This window comes from Leopardus geoffroyi, chromosome B2, assembly GCF_018350155.1.
Source record: "Leopardus geoffroyi isolate Oge1 chromosome B2, O.geoffroyi_Oge1_pat1.0, whole genome shotgun sequence".
NCBI lineage: Eukaryota > Metazoa > Chordata > Mammalia > Carnivora > Felidae > Leopardus > Leopardus geoffroyi.
The window spans coordinates 52959747-52982644 of NC_059332.1; the positions used below are offsets into that span (position 1 = coordinate 52959747).

Sequence of the window (22898 nt, forward strand, 5' to 3'; positions counted from 1 at the left end):
CTAGAAGTCTGTACTTCTTAATCTCCTTTATCTCTTTTATCCATCCTCCCACTCCCCTCACCTCTGGTAACCACCAGTTCTCTGTATTTCAGAGACTGTTTTTTTTCGGTTACTTTGTATTTTTAGGTTTCACATGTAAATGAGATCATGATTATTTGTCTTTCTCTGACTTACTTCACTTGGCATAATACCCTACAGGTCTCATCCATGTTTTTGCAAATGGAAAGATTCCATTCTTTCTTATGGCTGAGTAATATTCCTGTGTGTGTGTGTGTGTGTGTGTGTGTGTGTGTGTGTGTGTGAATGTACAACATCTTCTTTATCTGTTCATCTACTCATAGACACTTGGGTTGCTTCCATATCTTGACTATTATAAATAATGCTATAATGAACATGGGGACGCATATATCATTTCAGATTAGTATTTTTGTTTTCTTTGGGTAAATACCCAGTAGTGGGATTACTGGACCATTTGATATTTCTATTTTTATTTTTCTGAGAAAACATGACTGCACCAATTTACATTCCCACCAACAGTGTATAAAGGTTCTTTTTACGTTATAACATCACCAACACTTGTTATTTTTTGACTTTTTTCTTTTAGCCATTCTGACAGGTGTAAGTTAATGCGTTACTGTTGTTTACAGGTGAGGAAACATGGGGCATATGGAAGTTAAGTAATTTCCCCTACGCCACAGGGTCAAACTTGGAACCTAAACATTTAGATTCCAGAAGCCCTGCTTGGAACTAGTGTTCTATATTCTCCCACTCAGGAGCTAAGATGCTATAGATTAAATCAGGAAAAACGATGAGTTGGCTTATCAGAAGCAATAGCTATGCTATATTTATACATTAGGTATTTGTGTATTTGCATATTTATTTTGATTAGGGACCACACAGTATGTTTGAGGATAGAGAAAGCTAACCTTTTGTGTAGCATGGATTTATAGACCTGTATTTAGTCATGCATATTTCTTTTATTTTCTAATTCATGTTATGAATTTCAATCGAGGGCTTTTAGGATAGTATTTTGAAATTGGGACAAATATATTAATGCTGAAAAGAGGAACTTAGTGGAAGTAAAACACACACACACACACACACACACACACACACACACACACACACGATGTAAAATGACAAAAGCCCAAACCATGAAATAGCAATTTGAAGCAAGGGTACATGACATCAGGAGCAGTAAGCAGACTGAATCCACACTGAAGCTGAAGTGAGGAATAAGAGGTCCAAATCCTGTGTATGTTTCACTACTGTTCTGTATGCCCTGTAGATATTGCAAGATATAGATGCAGCTTCTATCGCCTATTGATCTTGAAGCCAGACATTCATGCAGTGACCCTAAAGGTGACCGATAACATGGAAATATATATTTGAAAGTAGTTGTGTTGTTTTATTCCATTGATTATTTGAAATATTTAAAGTACGAGCAGGAGGGGTGCTTGACAGCTAGTTAGCAGAGAGGGAGGGACAGACAGAAAAGGGGAGAGCGGTGAAGGAAGGAGAGGAAGAGGAGCAAAAAATACTTGCTACTGTTTTTAATTTTCACTGGCCAAATGGCACCAGTGTAAAGGGGGCAAATTACTAAACCCAAGTATAAACAAAGAATCCAGGGGGCTTCTTATATCACGGGATTGACACAGGTGCATATTCATCTTTTGGCACATTTGGGAAATGAAAGTTCTACTCTTTATTCAAATACCATGAAGTTATTTACAACTAGATCTGGAGGCTTCATATTTATTATCATGAAGTCTAAAGCCAAATGTCCCTTTTTCAGGAGCACCAAAGATTAACAGATTAGAATGTTTTCCACATGTCCATTTTTACTGTCAAGAGAATTTTAAAGAAGTTTTCCAGCTTCCGCAGCTGAACCAGATGTCAGTGGATCCCACAGTGAAATAAAATTGGCAGAGTAGCCTTCTCATGACCCCGGTGTTGTTTTATCAGGGATCAGTTTTATGTCTAAGATCCATTCCTTGCTGAAGACTATAAAGTTTTTGGGTCCAGTCTGCCACAATTACTGAAATCCGCTGACTTGGTTGAACCACTGAAACTAAGCAATATTTCTTGTAACTTTTCTCACATGATGCTATAATTGTTGTTTGTGTTGGCACAAGAAAAGTAAAGGGTCTTATTTCCACTGTGAGTTTCTGGTCTCTGGTTTCAGAAACATCAGTAGAGAATATTTTACCAGCCACATTTTTTGTTATGTAAATAAGTCCTAGGGATTTACACTATAGGTTCCTCCAAATGACCATGGGCTGAAAGACAGTGGATAGACACTTTGTAAGATAACTGTAGGAGGTAACGCAATACAAAAAAAAAGGTGTTTTATTTTCTTGCTAGCTTTGGTTCAGGATTTCATGACCAGAAGTCCAAATGCAGTTATATGTATATATTTCATTCTTTTCTTTCTTTAATTTGTAATTTATCACTGTTAATTTAGAAAGCATAAAGTAGACATATAGTTTAAAACATAATAAAATGAGGGGTGCCTGGGTGGCTCAGTCAGTTGGGCATCTGACCTTGCCCAGGTCATGATCTCGTGGTTTGTGTGTCTGAGCCCCGTCAGTCTTTGTGATGACAACCCAGCCTGCTTTGGAGTGCCTGCTTTGGAGTCTGTATCTCACTCTAGCTCTCTGTCTCTGTCAAAAATAAACAAACATAAAAAAATAATAAAATGAACATCCTGCTTACCTTACAGTTTAAGATAAAGCATCACTAATATATTTTTTAAATTTTTTTGAGAGAGACAGAGACAGAGCGTGAGACGGGGAGGGGCAGGGAAAGAGGGAGACAAAGATTCTGAAGCAGGCTCCAGGCTCCAAGCTGTCAGCACAGAGCCTTATGTGGGGCTTGAACCCACAAGCTGTGAGATCATCACTAATATTTTTGAATCCCCCTGCAAGCTCTACTTGATGACATGTCCCCTCCTACAGAAAACTCTGCAAAACATGCTTTTGTTTTTCTTTATAGTGTTAAAATGATTGCTAATTTTGTCTATTTTCAAACCTCACATTTTTACATAACAAACATTACTTTAGGTATTCTTCAATAATTTGCTTTTTTCACCCATTATTAATTTTTGGAGATGAATCCTGTGATTACACATAGCTCTTAGATATTCCTTACCATAGCATATTTCATTATGTGAATATGCAATACTTTACCCAATTCATTTGAGATGGAAATTGGAGCTGATGCAGTTTTTATTATTAACATTTTTTGCTAGAAACTCACTGTATCTCCTGCTGTACATGTACAAGAGATTTTCTAAGTATATATCTCAATGAATTTCTGGATCATAGGGTAGGTACATGTTCAAAATTACTATAACGAGCTAACCTTATTCAAAAGTGGTTGTATCACTACATAGTCTCATTAGCAGGATGTGAGATTTTCTGTAAATCAAGATTATTACCAGCACTGGATATTCTGGATATCCAACCCTGGATATGTCTGACTTTTAGCTGCTTGGCAATATACAAGGAATAAAATGGAATTGCTTATTTTCATCTGCATTTTTCTGATTAATAACACGGCATTTGTGTTCCCTTTTGTGTGTAATACCCAATGGAGTCCTTTGGCCATTTTCCTACTGGTTTCTTTCTTTCAAGTATACATAGAGAAAAGAGCACAAATCATAACTGTACAGATCAACGAGTGTGCATAAGCCCACCCACATCAGAAAACAGAATCTCACCAGTCTAAGATGCCCTTCTCATATCGCCCCCCCCCATTATGCTATTCCCATCTTAGCATCTATCACTAATGGATGAGTTTTATATGTTTTCAAATGTTACATAATATAATATACACTTCATCATGTCTGTCTTCTCTTGCTCAACAACTATTCTTGAAATTCAAACATGTTATATGTAGTAGTGTTTTGTTAATGATCATAAATGATAAATGCAGATACCACCATCTATATACATTCAATTGCTGACATGGATTTGAATTGCTTCCAATTTGGGGCTATTACAAAGAATACTAGTGTGAACATTCTTGAACATATTTTTTGGTGAACGTGTGTACATTTTGTTAGTATATATTTAGGAATGCAGTTGCTGAGTTTTAAGGTATGCATATGTTAAAAAGTGGTGGTATCAATTTAAACTCCAACCAGCACTGCTTAAGAATGTCATCTGTTCAAAATTCTTGCCAATACTTACCAGACTCTATAATTTTAGCAATTCTTGCAGCTATACAGTGGTATCTCACTGTGGCTTTAATTGACATTACTCTGATGATTAATGGAGTGAGTACCTCTTCATAGCTTATCAACATTAGTATACCTTCTGTTGTAAAATGTCTCTTCAACTCACTTGTTCATTATTCTATTGGGTTTTTAATCTTTATTTTTTTCATAGATTAATAGGAGTTCTACATGTAGTCGGTATACTATACCTTTGTCAAATATATAAAGTGCAAATATCTTTGCCCATGTCGTGGCTTGTTTTCTTTGTTGCTGTTGTTGTTGTTTAGTTTCATAATGTATCTCTTTTTGTTTTAATAAACTTAGTATTTTAGGGCAGCTTTAGATTTTCTGAAAAATGTGAAGATAGTACTGAGAATTACTATATTAACTGTACCCAATTACCATAACCAGTTAATCCTATTATTGATATATTTTATTAATATGTATCCTGCTCTCTTTGGGTGGAAAATTCTACAAATATCACTTAGAATAAATGGGTTGATACTGCTATTCATATGAATTCTAATTTTACTGATTTTCTGCTTGCTTGTAATATCAATTACTGAAAGAGGTATGTCAAAGTCTTCAAATGTAATAGGCAATTGGTCTATTTCTTGTTTGACTACTGCCAGTTTTGCCTCATAAATTTTGATGCTGTGTTGTTAGATGCATACATATTTACAATTGTTATTTCTTCTTAGATAATTATCCTTTTGTCATTATGTAATATGGAAATTTATCCCTAGTACTTTTCCTTGTTTTGAAGTCTGCTTTGTTGGAAATTAATATTGCTTCCCCAGCTGTCATTTGATTAGTATGGGAGCCTTCGTGTTTAAAGCAGATTTCTGGTAGACAAAAAGTAGTTGGGTCTTATTTTTATCCACTCTGACAATCTCTGTCTTCAAAGCAGTGTAGTAATACTATTCACATTTGAAATGATTAGAGATTATAGGTAGATTATATCCACCATGTTTGTAAATGTGTTTTTTTCATTACCTTTTCTCTTTTCCTACTCCCCTTTTTTCAGGCTTCTCTGGTTTTAACTGAGCATTTTATGATTCTATTGTATCTCTTAGTAAATCAATCGTAGTTCTTTTAAGAGTTTTTAGTCATTTATTTAGACTTTCCAATATACCTTTTTAACTAGTCTAAATTCACCTTCAAGTAATACGATACCATTTCATGTGTAGTGTTGATACCTTATAACAGAGTATTCCCAATTTCTCCTCCCATCCCTTCTAACATTGCTGTCATTCATTTAATTTATCATTAGGCTAATATTACTCTATCCTTTGTAACTATTTCTACTTTGAACCAACAGCTGTCTATTAGATGAATTAAGAATATTTTAAATAAAAGATTGTATTTTACATTCATTTATTGCATCTCTGCTCTTCCTTATGTAGATCTGATTTTTTCTGTCATATATAATTTTCCTTATCTATGAAGAATGTCTTGAACATTTCTACAGGGCAACTTACTGATGATGAACTCCCTCAGAGTTTGTCTGAAAAAGCATCTGTTTCGAATGGGGGCCAAGATGGTGTAGCAGCATGGAAGTTCTTGGCTTTTTTCATCCCTGAAATGCAGCTACATAAGCACCAAACCATTTTGCACACCTAGGAAATTGATCTTTGGAATAACACAAAAATCTGCATAATGCAAGACACAGAGCTCAGCAGGTATGTAGTGTGGAGAGGTGAGGTGGGGGAGAGAGAAGCCTCAGAGAATAGGGAGATGTTTTTGTGGAGAGAGGACAAAGAAGAGGGAGAGAATGTGGCACATCGGAGAGTATAGGAAAAGGACTCCTCCCAAAAGTAGCTGGAGAGAAAGAGTGGAAACGCTCACAAGGGAATGAACAAGAAATCTGTTCCCCAACACCACTGATGGGGAGAAAGGAGAGGGTTGCAATACCATTAGGACCCTATAAACTGGGGAGCGCAGAGTTGGAAATTCTGGAGCTCAATACGTGGGGGTGCTCTGGTAGGAAGGGCGAATCCTTGGGAACAGGCAGTGTGAGGTCTGAGGGATCCATGGGCCACACAGGGAGAAGCGGTTTCCCTTTTTGGAGGGTATTTGGTAGAGGCCACATAGCCTCCTCACAGGCAAAAGTCCCAGCAGACCCCAGAGAGCAGCCATGTTTGCTGGTATTGGAGCAAAGTCACCAGAGTGTGGTGAAACCTGGTACCAGCTGTGTGTTGTGATTTGACATAATCTCTGAACCACTGCTGCTATGCAATTGCACACACTTTTTTCTGGGTAAGCTGGCACCAACCACAATCTCTGAACCTCTGCCACAGCATGATCACAAAAATGTTCTCTGGGGCAATATGGCCCCCAGCCATTGCTCTGTGAGATCCTCCCCCAGAGGGATGGAGTGGGTCCAAGCTGAAGTGTTGTCAGAAGTGAGGGGTCTGGAAGCATTGCCCATCTGAGATAAAATTCAGGAGGGAGGTGCCACTTGGCAGGCTGATGGCTTGGATATTGTGGGGAAGTGTGGATACAGTGTAGAAGTGAGGAATGGACAAAAGCCTGAGACAAAAGAGAGATGTTTGGTTGTGGGTCAGTGAGAAACTCACAACCAGTGAAGAAATTGAATCATTAATCAAAAATCTCCCAACAAATAAAAGTCCAGGGTGGATGGCATTCCAAAGGAATTCTACCAAATATTTAAAGAAGAGTTAACACCTATTCTTTTGAAGCTGTTCCAATAATAGAAATGGAAGGAAAGCTTCAAACTCATTCTATGAGGCCAGCATAACCTTGATTCCAAAGTGAAAGATCCCACTAAAAAGGGGAACTATAAAGAATTTCCCTGATGAACATGGATGCAAAAATTCTCAACAAGATACTAGCTAAGTGGATCTAATAATACATTAAAAATTATTTACCATGATCAAGTGAGATTTATAACTGGGATGCAGGGCTGGTTCATATCCACATATCAATGTGATACACCACATTTATAAAAGAAAGAATAACAACCAAATGATGCTCTCAGTTGGTGCACAGAAAGTACTTGACAAAATACAGCATCCTTTCTTAATAAAAACCCTAAAGAAAGTAGGGATAGAAGGATCATACCTCAAGATCATAAAAGTCATATATGAAAGACCCACAGCTAATATAATCCTCAATGGGGAAAAACTAAGAGTTTTTCCCCCAAAGGTCAGGGACACAATAGGGTTGTCCACTCTCACCACTGTTAATTCAAAATAGTATTGGAAGTTTTAGCCTCAGCAATCAGACAACACAAAAAAAATAAAAGTCATCCAAATAGACAAGGAGGAAGTCAATCTTAAAGTCTTTGCAGATGACATGATACTCTGTGGAAAACCCAAAAGATTCTGCCAAAAACTGCTAGAACTGATCCATGAATTCAGCAAAGTCGCAGGATATAAAATCAATGCATGGAAATTGGTTGCATTTCTATACATCAATAATGAAGCAGAAGAAAGAAAAATCAAGGAATCCCATTTACAACTGCACCAAAACCAATAAAATACCTAGGAATAAGCCTAACCAAAGAGGTGAAAAATGTATACACTGAAAACTGTAGAAAGTTTATGAAAGAAATTGAAGAAGACACAAAAAATGGAAAAATATTCCAAGTTCGTGGATTAGAAAAACAAATATTGTTAAAATGCCTATACTACCCAAAGCATTCTACATATTCAATGCAATCCCTATCATAATAATAGCATTCTTCACAGAGCTAGAACAAACAATCCTAAAATTTGTAGTGAAATAATCCCAGACTTTAGCGTCTATTACAAAGCTGTAATCATCAAGACAGCATGGTATTGGCACAAAAACAGACACATAGACCGATGGAATAGAATAGAAACCCCAGAACTAGACCCACAAATGTATGGCCAACTCATCTTTGACAAAGCAGGAAAGAATATCCAATGGAAGAAAGACAGTCTCTTTAACAAATGGTGCTGGGAGAACTGGAGAGCAACATGCAGAAGGTTGAAACTAGACCACTTTCTTACACCATTCACAAAAATAAACTCAAAATGGACAAAGGACCTGAATGTGAGACAGGAGACCATCAAAACCCTAGAGGAGAAAACAGGGAAAGATCTCTCTGACCTCAGCTGCAGCAATTTCTTACTTGACACATCCCCAAAGGCAAGGGAATTAAAAGCAAAAATGAACTATTGGGACCTCATGAAGATAAAAAGCTTCTGCACAGCAAAGGAAACAATCCACAAAACTAAAAGGCAACCAACGGAATGGGAAAAGATATTTGCAAATGACATATCGGACAAAGGGCTAGTATCCAGAATCTATAAAGAGCTCACCAAACTCCACACCTGAAAAACAAATAAACCAGTGAAGAAATGGGCAGAAAACATGAATAGACACTTCTCTAAAGAAGACATCCAGATGGCCAACAGGCACATGAAAAGATGCTCAATGTCTCTCCTCATCAGGGAAATACAAATCAAAACCACACTCAGATATCACCTCAGGCCAGTCAGAGTGGCCAAAATGAACAAATCAGGAGACTATAGATGCTGGCGACGATGTGGACAAACGGGAACCCTCTTGCACTGTTGGTGTGAATGCAAACTGGTGCAGCCACTCTGGAAAACAGTGTGGAGGTTCCTCAAAAAATTAAAAATAGACTTACCCTATGACCCAGCAGTAGCACTGCTAGGAATTTACCCCAGGGATAGAGGAGTACTGACGCATAGGGGCACTTGTACCCCGATGTTTATAGCAGCACTCTCAACAATAGCCAAATTGTGGAAAGAGCCTAAATGTCCATCAACTGATGAATGGATAAAGAAACTGTGGTTTAAATACACAATGGAGTACTAAGTGGCAATGAGAAAGAATGAAACATGGCCCTTTGTAGCAATGTGGATGGAACTGGAGAGTGTGATGCTAAGTGAAATAAGCCATACAGAGAAAGACAGACACCATATGTTTTTGCACTCTTATGTGGATCCTGAGAAACTTAACAGGAACCCATGGGGGAAGGGAAGGAAAAAAAAAAGAGGTTAGAGTGGGAGAGAGCCAAAGCATAAGAGAGACTCTTAAAAACAGAACAAACTGAGGGCTGATGGGGGATGGGAGGTAGGGGAGAGTAGGTGATGGGTATTGAAGAGGGCATCTTTTGGGATGAGCACTGGGTGTTGTATGGAAACCAATTTGACAATAAATTTCATATATTAAAAAAAAACCCATGAGGGGCGCCTGGGTGGCGCAGTCGGTTAAGCGTCCGACTTCAGCCAGGTCACGATCTCGCGATCCGTGAGTTCGAGCCCCGCGTCGGGCTCTGGGCTGATGGCTCAGAGCCTGGAGCCTGTTTCCGATTCTGTGTCTCCCTCTCTTTCTGCCCCTCCCCCGTTCATGCTCTGTCTCTCTCTGTCCCAAAAATAAATAAATGTTGAAAAAAAAAATTAAAAAAAAAAACCCATGAAAGAATTTCAAAGACTCTCTCTTCTTTCCTGGCTTTGGGAAATGTTAGAGTGCAAGTACTGTGTTGTTTGGTTTTGTTTTTCAAATTCAAAGCTTGTTTATTATTTCAGGAAAAAATCCTATAAATAATATAAATTAAAAAAAATTTTGTAGTGAACCAAAAGAGACCTCGAATAACCAAAGAGATCCTGGAAAAACAAACAAACAAAAAACCAAGGTTAGAGGCATCACAATTCCAGGCTTACAAAGCTGTAATCATCAACACGTATGGTACTGGCACAAAAACAGACACATAGATCAATGGAACAGAATAGAGAACCCATAAATGAACCCACAAACGTATGGCCAACTAATCTTTGATGAAGCAGGAAGGAATATCCAGTGGAATAAAGACAGTCCCTTAAGCAAACAGTGCTGGAAAAACTGGACAGCATCATACAGAAGAATGAAACTGGGCCACTTTCTTACACCATACACAATAATAAACTCAAAATGGATGAAAGACCTAATTGTTAAGACAGGAAGCCATCAAAATCCTTGAGGAGAAAGCAGGCAAAAACCTCTTTGACCTCGATCATAGCAACTTCTCACTCACTATGTCACCAGAGGCAAGGTAAACAAAAGCAAAAATGAACTATTGGGACCTCATCAAGATAAAAAGCTTCTGCACGAAGAAGGAAACAATCAGCAAATCTAAAAGGCAACCGGTGGAATAGGAGAAGATATTTGCAAATGACATATCAGGTTAGTATCCAAAATCTATAAAGAACTTATCAAACTCAACACCCAAAAAACAAATAATCCAGTGAAGAATTGGGTAGAAGACATGAATAGACACTTTGCCAAATAAGACATCCAGATGGCCAACAGACCCATGAAAAGATGCTTAACATCACTCATCATCAAGGAAATACAAATAAAAACCAAATTGAGATACCACCTCACACGGGTCAGAGTGGCTAAAATTAACAACTCAGGCAACAACAATGTTGGCAAGGATGTGGAGAAAGAGGAACACTTTTGTACTACTGGTGGGAATGTAAACTGGTGAAGCCAGTCTGGAAAACAGTATGGAGGTTCCTCAAAAACTTAAAAATAGAATTACCCTATGACCCAGGAATTGCACTACTAGGTATTTATCCAAAGTATCTAGGAGTGCTGATTCATAGGAGCACATGAACCCCAATGTTTATAGCAGCGTTACCATAATTGCTGAAGTATGGAAAGAGTCTGAATGTCCATAAACTGATAAATGGATAAAGAAGATGTGGTATATATATTGTATGTATACATGGTGTGCACACACATACACAATGAATATTACTTGGCAATCAAAAAGAGTGAAATCTTGGCATTAGCAACAACATGTATAGAACTAAAGGGTATTATGCTAAGCAAAATTAGTCAGAGAAAGACAATTGTCGGGGCGCCTGGGTGGCTCAGTCGGTTAAGCGGCCGACTTCGGCTCAGGTCACGATCTCGCGGTCCGTGAGTTCGAGCCCCGTGTCGGGCTCTGTGCTGACAGCTCAGAGCCTGGAGCCTGTTTCGGATTCTGTGTCTCCCTCTCTCTGACCCTCCCCGGTTCATGCTCTGTCTCTCTCTGTCTCAAAAATAAATAAACGTTAAAAAAAAATTTTTAAAAAAAGAAAGACAATTGTCATATGACTTCACTCATCTGTGGAACTTAAGATACAAAATAGATGAACATAAAGGAAGGGAAGCAAAAATAATATGAAAACAGGGAGGGGGATAAAACATAAGAGACCCTTAAACACGGAAACCAAACTGAGGGTTCCTGAGGGGGTTTTGGGTGGGGGGGATTGGCTAAATGGACAAGTGGCATTAAGGAAGATACTTGCTGGGATGAGCACTGGGTGTTATATGTAGGGGATGAATCACTGATTCTACTCCATAAATCATTATTGTACTATATACTAACTAACTTGGATGTAATTATTCAATTAAATAAATAATAAATAAAATACAGCTAGATTCTCATATCTTCTTCTGTATTCAGTCTCTTTTGATGTGACGTTTTATAGGAGCACATGAAGAAAAGCTAGCCTTATTTAAATATGTAGTTGGAAAAGTAAGACTCTTAATAGCCTAAAGTTTATTTCAATGTTGAGTCCAAAATCATGTCAATAAGTTTTTTTTTAGTCTGTTACCTTTAAATCTGTTGGAATATTTTTCACATTGAATGGATATTTTTACCCATGTAGAATTTTGGAACGTCATACATTAGTCACTTGGGAAATGTTGGTTCACAGATACGTATAGATCTTGGCAGGGTTCACACATTTAGTTATATAATATGAAAGATCAAAATGAAAATTAATATTTTTTTAAAAAGCATTTGTTTCTCCAATTCCTTTGAGGAATAATTCTGTTGAATACATAATTCTAGGATTCTTGGTTTTTTTCCTTCAACATTTTAAATGTTATTTTTTGAGAGAGAGCGAGAGAAAGTCCCTGTGCATGAGGCCAGGCCAGGAGACAGGGAGAGACAATTCCAAGCAGGATCCACATGGTGAGTGCAGAGTCCAACATGGTGCTCGATCCCATGACTATGAGATGATGACCTGAGCCAAAATCAAGAGTTAAAAGCTTGACCAACTGAGCCATCCAAGTGCCCCTTTCCTTTTTTTTTAATATTTCACCCCACATTCCTATTGGTGGCACGATTTCTAATGAGAAATCCAATGTGATTCTTATCTATGTTCCTATATAGGTAAGAAGTTTATTTTCCTTTGGCTTCTTTTAAGGGTTTCTCTGTCTTTAGTTTTCTATAACTTGAATATGATGTGCCTAGGTGTAGATATTTTTATATTTATCCTGATTGGTGTTCCCTGAGTTTCCTGGAGCTGTGATTTGGTGTCTGCCATTAATTTCAAAATGCCCTCTGATATTGCTTTAAATATTTCTTCTACTCTCCTTTTCTTACTCTTCTCTTACTCTAAGAACACATATGGTGTACCTTTCAAAATCATCCCACAGTCGTTGTATTGTTTGTTTTTTTCTCTTTGCATTTCAGTTTTATGAAGTTTCTATTGACATATTTTTTAATGGTTATTTTTTGAGAGATCAAGAGATTGTGAGGGGGTGAGGGGGCAGAGAGTGAACGAGAGAATTTCAAGCAGGCTCCACATTGTCAGCACAGAGCCCAAAATGGGGCTTAAACTCACAAACTGTGAGATCATAACCTGAGCCAAAATTGAGTCCAGTGCTTAAGCAACTGAGCCACCCAGGCACCCCTCTATTGACATATTTTTAACTTCACTGATTATCTCTTTGGCCATGTGCAGTCCACTGATGAGTCCATTCTTCATTTCTGTTTCTTTTTCCCTCCTGCAATTCCTTTTAATATCTTCTTAGATTTTCCATCTCTATGCTATATTCACATCTCTTTTTTGCATGTTTCTACTTTTGCTGTTAAAGCCCTTAATATCGTATTCATAGTTACTTTACATTCCCTCCCTGAATATTCTAACATCTGTATCATATCTGAGTCTAGTTCTGATGTTTTGTCTCTTTAGGCTTTTTTTTTTTTTTTTTTTCTGTTTTCTGCATGGCTCTTGGCTGGTTTTGTGATTTTTTGCTGTTGTTGAAAGCCAGACATTTTGTATCTGATGACAGAAACTGAGGTAAATAAGCTGAACACATGTGAGAATTTGAGAGTTTAGCTAGGAGTTTGGCTATTTTGAATGTTGTAGCTGTAACAGCCAGAGGCTTTAGTTTCCTTGATTTTGTCTTACCTCTTTATGTAGAATTCCCTAAGTATTCCTTCTCAGAGAGAGTTTATATCTTGCAGCCCTTTCAGCTTTAATTCACTGCTAGTATGCTAAAGACTTGTTGGTGTGATAATAAGGTGTAGGGGAAGGGAAAGACTTTATAATCTTAAGACTCTTAGACTTTTAGTGGGCCTGTATCTGAGATGACCTTCACAAGTGTTTCTCCAGCATTATCAATTTTTTCTACTCTCTTAGTAAGACATGAAGTCTAACAGGGAGTGCAGTGGGATGGATGTCCTTCCCCAGCTGGGATAAGTCTCTGGTAATGTCTTTTTCCCTAGAGAATAGGCTTTTGTAGGGAGAATGTTTTGGTAATATTACACAGTGAATATTCTTCCTCTCTCCTTGCCTAAACCACAAGATCTTTCTTGGCTCCTCACTATTGGAACTTGGTGAAGTTCCTTGAAGTAAAACTCATGAGTTTTACTAGAGTTTCTCCCTCTCCTTCTGACCCATGCTTCCCCTCCAGCAGCTGGTCAAAATACCATCTACATGTTTCTACCGGATAAGGAGACCTTAGCTGTGCAACTCTGGATTTGTCTATCTATCTCCAGATTTCAGGATAGAGATTGGCCCTGCAATCTCAGTTCTCTGATGGTTCCAAGAAAAGTCATTTATTTTCAGTTAGATTTTTTTCTTGTTTTAAGAATAAGGGTGATGATTTCCAAGCTCTTTACACCGGACACCGATAAAAGAGTTTTATATCTTTTTTACAGACAGAAAATTCTAATTTTAATGTAGTCTACTTACTGATCTTTTTCTATCTTGTTAGCTCTTTATTAAATAATATACCACTGTCTATGCAAATCATTTTCTCTCATGTTATTTGCTTCCACGTTTAGAGTTAGGAGGCATCAGGACTTGATACTATGTACAATGTAAGATAAGGATTAGGATTTTTCCCCCATGTGGATATCTAGTTGAATAAGCACCATTTATTGAAAAGATCACACTTTTCCCAGTTTCAGACTTGCTTTTAAATTTAAGGCAAGAGGAAAAAAAAATTGAATAGTGAGAAAAACTGAGCACCAAATGTATGGTATAGATACATTATACACTGAAATAACCATGTTTTTTTCTTTTTAAACTGTAGTGATTTCTAATACATTTTCTAATGTTGAACCTAACTTGAATTCATAGAATAAAACGAAGTTCTCAGTTTATGTGTTACCTTATTATACATTATTGTATTTTGTTTATTAATTATTTAGGATATGGCATCAATGTTCATGAGTGAGACTGGCCGTTATTGTCCTTTTATATACTGTCCTTGATTGATTTGGGAGCCAGAAGTATATTACTTGTAAAACGAAATGGGATTTCATTTCTGTATTTCAGTATTGTCTGAAAATGTTTGTGTAATAGAGAAACGACTTCCTTTATATTCAACATAACTCACCCATAAAACCATTTGTGTCTGATGTTTTCATTGTGGGAAAAAAAAACAAACTATTGTTTCAATACAGATCTATTTCTTTTTTTCCATTTCTGATCATTTATATCATTCCATGAATTTTCTTTTCACATTATTTTTCAAATATGTTGATATAACAATTTCTTACATTTTGATCTATGCTACATCTGTAATAGTGTACATTCCTTCCATCTTCTCATTTCTCCTTATGATATCGAAAGTGAGAAATTGAAGCCATTCAAAGTTTCACAAAAAACTAATAAACTCTTAACAGAAGTTACGAAGAAACATAAATTTCCATATGAATTTAAAATAGAGAAGTGAAAAAAGAGTACATATAGAATGAACGTAGGAATTTATCTGTCAGATAATGATAGAGAGGTCTTAAACATTTACAGACCAGCAACTTCTTTGGGTGAATGGATTATAAAAGAATAAATATGTGTTAAAAAAGAGATTACCTAAATATTACATATAATCAAAATAGTTCTTAAAGATTAAAATATTATTTAAAGAAAATATGAAAACAGACATGAATCTAGGTTAGTAACCACACAGATGTTTAAACACTTTACATATATGTTTAGTTTTTTAATGACGTAGCAAAACTCTCAAGTCATTAGTGAGGCACCATTGCAGGTCAGTCTCCTGGTCTTATGCAGAGTCAAAATTTGCATTTGAAATGACATCTTGTTTAATTGTCATTAAATTAATGTTTTCCAGCTTTATTGAGAAATAACTAACATACATCACTGCATAAGCTTAAGGTGTACAGCATAATGACTTGACTTACATTTATTAGGAAATGATTACAGTAAGTGTAATTAGCATCCATCATCTCATAGAGACACATTAAAAAGAAACAGCCAAAAAGGAATAAAACTTTTCTTGTGATGAGAGCTCTAAGGTTTTACTCTTAATTCTGCTGTATGATACATATGAAAGTTGTTAACTATAGTCCTCATGCTATACATCACCAATACTTACTTATCTTATAACTTGAAGCTTGCACTTTTTGAAGATATTTTCCCAAGTTCCCTTCTCCTCTTCCCACACTTCTGATAACCATAAAACTGATGACTTTCTTCATGAGCTTGCTTCCTGCCCCCCCATGCCCCTGTGGGTGTCTTTTTTCTTTTTTTAGATTCCATATGTAAGTGAGTTTATACACTATTGTCTGCCTTATTTCACTTAATGTCCTCAAGGTCCATGTTGTCACAAATGGTAGATTTTTTTTTGTTTTTATGTCTGAGTAATATTCCATATTATATATTATAATATTCCACATTATATATTCCATTTTATATATAATATTTACATTATATATTCCATATTATATATTCCATAGCTTCTTGATCCACTTATCTGTTTTTTCCATGTCTTGACTATGGTGAATACTATTACTATACATGTGGGGGTGCACATGAGAAGGTTATGCCAACCTTTTTAAAAAGTTAGATGAGGGGCGCCTGGGTGGGTCAGTCGGTTAAGTGGCCGACTTCAGCTCAGGTCATGATCTCGGGGTCTGCGAGTTCGAGCCCCGTGTCGGGCTCTGTGCTGACAGCTCAGAGCCTGGAGCCTGTTTCAGATTCTGTGTCTCCCTCTCTCTGACCCTCCCCCGTTCATGCTCTGTCTCTCTCTGTCTAAAATAAATAAATAAATAAATAAATAAATAAATAAATAAATAAATAAATAAAATAAACGTTAAAAAGTTAGATGAAAGTAAAATTCACATAATGATATAAATGATCAGAAATGGAAAAAAGAAATAGAACTCATTAAATGATAGTTTACATATTTAAATTCTTTGACTATATTCTCAGAAGTGGAACTGCTGGATTATAAAATAGTTCTATTTTTAATTTTTTGAGGATACTTCATTCTTTTTTCCAAAGTGGCTGTATCACTTTACAATTCCAGCAACAAGGCAAAAGGATTCCCTTTTTCTCAACATCCTCACCAGCACTGGCTATCTCTTGTCTTTTTGGTGATGGCCATTCTAACAGGCATGAAGTAATCTCTCATTGTGGTTTAGATTTGTATTTCCCTAATGACTAGTATTCCCTAATGAATAGTGAGTATCTTTTCATGTACCTGTTGGCCATTTGTGTATTGCCTTTGGAAAAATATCTGTTCAGCTATGTTGCCCATTTTTTAAATAGGATATTTTTGTTAGATTTTTGCTATTGAGTTGTAGTTCTTTATATATTTTGGTATTAACTCCTTATCAGATATGTTTTGCAATTATTTTTTCCCATTCCATAGGTTGTCCTTTTACTTTGTTGAAAGTTTATTGGGCTATGCAGAAGCTTTTTAGTTTAATGTAGCCCAACTTATTTTTTATTTTGTTGCTTGTACTTTAGGTGTCATATCCAAAGTGTCAGTGCCAAGATCCATGTTAAGGAGATTTCTCTCCAGTTTTCTTTCATAAATTTCATGGTTTCAGATCTTATATTTCAGTCTTTAATCTGTTTCAAGTAAATTTTTGTGAATGGTATAAGATAAGTGTCTAGTTCTGTTCTTTGACATGTGAGTATCCAATTGTCACTGCACCATTTACTTCAGAGACTGTCTTTTCTCCAGTAAGTATTCTTGGAATCCTGATCCTATTAGTTGAACATATTTCTTGGGTTTACTTCTGGGCTCTCAATTATATTCCAATGATCTATATATCTTTTTTTAAGTTTGTTTATTTTGAGAGACATAGAGACTAAGCAGGGGGTGGGGCAAAGAAAGAACGGGAGGATCCCAAGCGGTATCTGTCAGAGCAGAGTCCAATGCAGGACTCAAATGCACAAAACTGTGAGATCAAGACCTGAGCCAACATCAAGAGTTGGATGCTTAACCAACTGAGCCACCCAGGCACTCCATCTATATGTTTTTTTTTTTTAATGCCAGTACTATACTCCTCCTTTTGCTGTTGTATTTATTTTTTTACTTGAAGTACGGCTGACAAACAATGTTACATTAGTTTCAGGTGTAGAACAGAGTGATTTGACATTATACATCATGCTCACCACAAGTATACCCACCATCTGTCATCATACAAGACCATTACAATACCACTGAATATATCCAGTGCTGTGCCTTTTATCCCCATGACTTATTCATCTCATAACTAGAAGCCTGTATCTCTCACTCCCCTTCACCAATTTTGCCCATCCTTCCACCCCCTCTCTCCTTTCACCATCATCAGTTTGTTCTATTTAGGAGGCTGTTTCTGCTTTTTGTTTTGTTTTTTAGATTCCACATATAAGCGAAGTCATATGGCATATTTCTTTGTCTGACTTATTTCACTTTACATAATTCCCTCTAGGTCCATACTTATTGCAAATATACCTCATTCTTTTTAATTGCTAAATAATATTCCACATCTTATTTATCCATTCATCTATGGAAGAACCCTTGGATTGCTTCAATATCTTGGTTATTGTAAATAATGATGCTATAAACACAGGGTCCATATATCTTTTCAAACTAGTGTTTTCATTTTCTTTGGGTAAATAGTAGTGGAATTACTGGATGATGTGGCATTTCTACTTTGTACTTTTTGGGAAACCTCCATAATTTTTTCCACAATGGTTGCACCAATTTGCATTCCTGCCAACAGTGCACCAGGGTTCCTTTGCTTCCACATTCTTGCCAACACTTATTTCATGTCCTTTTGATTCTGGCCTTTCTGAGAGGTGTAAGGTGATCTCTCATTGTGATTTCAATTTGAAATTCTCAGATGATTAGTCATGTTGATCATCTTTTTGTGTGTCTGTTGGCCATCTGTAGGTCTTCTTTGGAAAAAGGCCTATTCGGGTCCTCTGCCCATTTTTCATCTGGATGATTAGCATTTGGTTTTGAGTTTTATAAGCTCTTTATTTTAATATTACTTTTTTCTCAAATATTTATGAATATCTTCTCCTATTTAATAATTTCCTTATCAATTTTTATGATTTCTTTCGCTGTAAAAAAGCTTTTTATGTTGGTGTGGTCCCAATAGTTTATTTTTGGTTTTATTTCCCTTGCCTGAGGAGACAATCTAGAAAAATATTGCTAAGACTGATGTTAAAAAGATAACTGCCTTTTTTTTTACTTCTAAGAGTTGTAAGGTTTCAGGTCTCACATTTAGCTCTTTAATCCATTTTGAGTTTATTTTTGTGTATAGTGTGAGAAAGTGGGCCAGTTTTGTTCCTTTGTGTGTATTTGTCCAGTTTTTCCAGCACCATTATACAGATTGTATTTTCCCTATTGTATATTCTTGATTTCTTTGTTGTATATTACTTGACCATATAAATGTGGTTTTCTTTCTGGACTATTTTGTTCCACATATTTATGTGTCCACTTTTTGTGCCAGTACCATACTGTTTTGATTACTACATCTTTGTGGTTTATTTTCAAATCTGGCATTGTGATACCTCCAGCCTTGTTCTTTCTCAAGTTTGCTTTGGCTATTTGGGAACTTCTGTGATTCATAGAAATTTTACTATTATTCTAGTTCTACAAAAAAATGCTGTTGGCATTTTGAAAAGGATTACACTGAACCCATAGACTGCTTTGGGTAGTGTGGACATTGTTACAAAATTAATTTTTCAAGTCCATGAATACAGAATATCTTGACATTTGTTTGTGTTGCCTTCAATTTCTTTTATCAGTGTGTGAGTTGTCACAGTATAGGTCTTTTACCTTCTTGGTTAAGTCTAATTACTTAGTACCACATTGTTTTGATTTCTATGGCATTGTTGTATAGTTTGAAATCAGGACGTCTGAACTCTCTTATTCTGGTCTTCTTTTTAGGATTGTTTTGGAAATTCAACATCTTTTGTGGTTCCGAATAAATTTTAGGATAGTTTTTGCGGATTTTGTAGAAAAAAAATGCCATTAAGATCTCAATAGATCATGATAGATCATGACAGGCATCACATTGAATCTATCGATCGCTTTTGGTAGTATTGACATTTTAACAATATTCGTCTAGTCTATGAACAGATGATACATTTACATTCATATGCATATTTGCTTTCATTCATTAATGCATTTTGGTTTTAAGAGCAGAGATCTTTTTACTTCCTCTGTTAAATTTATTCCTAATTTTTTTGTCCTTTTTGATGCTATTGTAAATGGGAAAATATTCTTTTTCAGATAATTTGCTGTTAGTGTATACAAATGCTAATGATTTTTGTATGTTCAATTTGTATCCTTTAACTTTACTGGATTTGTTTTTGTGTATTCTTTGGGATTTTCAACATACAAAATCATGTCATCTACAAAGAGAGACAATTTTACTTCTTCCTTTTCAATTCTCATTAATTTTATTTATTTTTCTTGACTAATTGCTCTGGCAAGGATTTCCAATACTGTGTCGAATAAAAGTGGTAAGTGGGAACCCCTGTTTTGTTCATGATATTAGAGAAAAAGTGTCAACTTTTCTGCATTGAGTATGTTATCTGGAAGTGTGTCATATAAGACCTTTTTACACTGAGGTTTGTTGTTTATATCCTAATTTAAGTGGTTTTAATCATGAATGGATGTTGAATTTTATCACTTTTTGAATTTCTCTTGTAATGGCCATATAGTTCTTCATTTATTTTGTTAATGTATCCCATTGATTGATTTGTGGTGGTTGAAACATCCTTGTATCCCAGGCATTATACCCATTTGATTATGGTGAGTGATCCTTTAATGCCCTGCTGAATTCAATTTGTTAGTATTTTATTGGGAATTTTTGCATCCATATTGATCAAGAAAATTGGTCTGTAGTTTTCCAATAGAGACTTGTTCTGGCTTTGAAATTAGGGATATTTTGGCCTTATAAAATGAGTTGAGAAATGTTCTCTGCTTATTATTTTTTTACATGTTGAGGATTGGTGTGAATTCTTACATAGGTGTTTGATAAAATTCATCAGTGTAGCTTTCTGATCTTGGGTTTTCCTTTGTTGGGAGGTTTTTGATTACTGATCCAATATCCTTACTATTGACTCAGTCTCTTATTAGATTTAAAAAATTCTTTCTGATTCATTCTTGTAGGCTGTATGTTTCTAAGAATTTTTCACTTCTGCTAGTTCAGGTTGTTGCATATGTTGATGATAGTGGACTCTTATGATCATTTATTATATATTTAAAGTTTATTATTTTGAAGAGTGTGTTCATGTGAGTGGGGGAAGGGAAGAGAGGGAGAGAGAGAATCCCAAGCAGTACCTGAGCTACCAGTGCCGGGCCCATTGAAGGGCTTGACCCCACAAACTATGGGATCAGACCTGAGCCAAAATTAAGAGTTGGATGCTTAATCAACTGAGCCACCCAGGTGCACTGATCCTTTATGTTTTTATGTTAGCTGTTGTAATGTCTCCTTTCTCATTTTTAGTTTTGTTCATATGGGTTCTGTCTTTTCTCCTTGGTTAGTCTAAATTAAAGTTTGCCAAGATGGTTTACATTTTCAAAGAAATGATTCTTGGTTTGGTCAAACTTTTCTTTTCCTGTGTTCTTATTTTATTTTTATCTACTTTAATTTTGATTTTTTTTCTCTCTTCCTAATTCTGGGCTCATTTTGTTCCATTTTTTAAGGGAAAGAGGTTGTTTACTTGGGATCTTTTTTTGTAATGTGGGTATTTATTGTTAGGAACTTTCCTCTTGGAACTGCTTTGTTGCATCCTATGTTTTGATATGTGGTGTTTCCATTTTTGTTTGTCTCAAGATACTTTTTTATTAGTCCTTTCATTTCTTTTTTTATCCATTGGTTGTTTAGGAGAAAGTTGCTTAACATACATGCATTCTAGAATTTTCTTGTTTTGGTCTTTTTATTTATTTCCAGTTTCATACCACTGTGGTTAGAGAAGACACCTGGTATGATTTCAGTCTTCCTGAATTTGCTAAGACTTGTTTAGTGGCCTAACATGGACACACCCAGTTAATGTTCAATGTGTACTTGAGAAAATGTGTATAGGCATACCTCATTTTATTGTTTGCTTTATTGTACTTCACAGGTAATATATCTATATCTATCTGTCTGTCTATCTATCTATCTATCTATCTTCCTATAGAAGGTTTGTGTAAACCCAGAGTCAAACCAGTCTACTGGCATCAGTTTTTCAACAGCAACATCACTTGGTATTTCTATGTTATATTTTGGTAATTCTCTCAATATTTCAACTTTCACATTAATACTTTACTTGCTATGGAGTCCTATCACTAGTGTTTATGACTCCCTGAAAGTTCAGAAATTTTAGTGATATTTTTTAATTAAGGTATGCATTTTTTAAGACAACATGCTATTGCACATTTATTAAACTACACTATAGTGTAAACACCACTTTCATATACACTGAGAAACCAAAAATTCATTTGACACATTTTTCAATAATCACTTTATTATGGTGATCTGGAACTGAACCCCAAATATCTCCAAGATATGTCTGTATTCTCCTGTTATCAGATGTATGTTCTGTATATGTCTGTTAGGTCCATTTGGTCTCTAGTGTTGTTCATATCTGCTATTTACTAATTGATTTTCTGTCTAGTTGTAATATTCATCATTGACAGTGGAGTATTAAAGTCTTTATTATTGTACTATTATTTGATTTTCCTTTTAGCTAAGTTTATGCCTTATGTATTTAGGTGCTCTGATGTTCAGCACATAAATATTTAGTTGTTATATCTTGATTGACACCATTAGCATTATTTAATGACTTTTACTGGATCTTTTACTATTTTTACAGTTTATTTGGTCTAATATAAGTATAGCTACATCTGCTTTTTCAGTGGTTAACATTGAAATGAGTTTTTCCATTACTTCGCTCTCTATGTTGGTCTTTAAAACTAAAATGAGTCTCTTGTTGGCCGCACCTTCTTGGATCTTGTTTTTTTGTTTTCCATTTAGTCATTCTATGTCATTTTAAAACAAGTTTATTTATTATTTTTGAGAGAGAGTGTGAGCTGGGGATTGGCAGAGAGAGAGGGAGACACAGAATCTGAAGCAGGCTTCAGGCTCTGAGCTGTTAGCACAGTGCCCAATGTGGGGCTTGAACTCATAAAACGTGAGACCATAACCTGA

At 35.9% G+C, this 22898-nt stretch overlaps 1 protein-coding gene across 4 annotated transcripts in view; it reads right to left on the reverse strand.

The window, feature by feature from the left end:
- Positions 1-22898, reverse strand: part of HMGCLL1 (3-hydroxymethyl-3-methylglutaryl-CoA lyase like 1) — a 194148-nt gene that overhangs the window by 36356 nt on the left and 134894 nt on the right. Inside the window, exon 8 of one of the 4 annotated variants that reach the window (XM_045498586.1) lies at positions 1682-2279. The exons of the other annotated variants lie outside the window; for them this stretch is intronic. Within the exon in view, the coding sequence (XP_045354542.1) occupies positions 2253-2279 (27 nt within the window). The 3' untranslated portion in view covers positions 1682-2252. Of the gene's footprint in view, positions 1-1681; positions 2280-22898 lie in introns of those variants that run through there. 4 annotated transcript variants of the gene reach the window in all.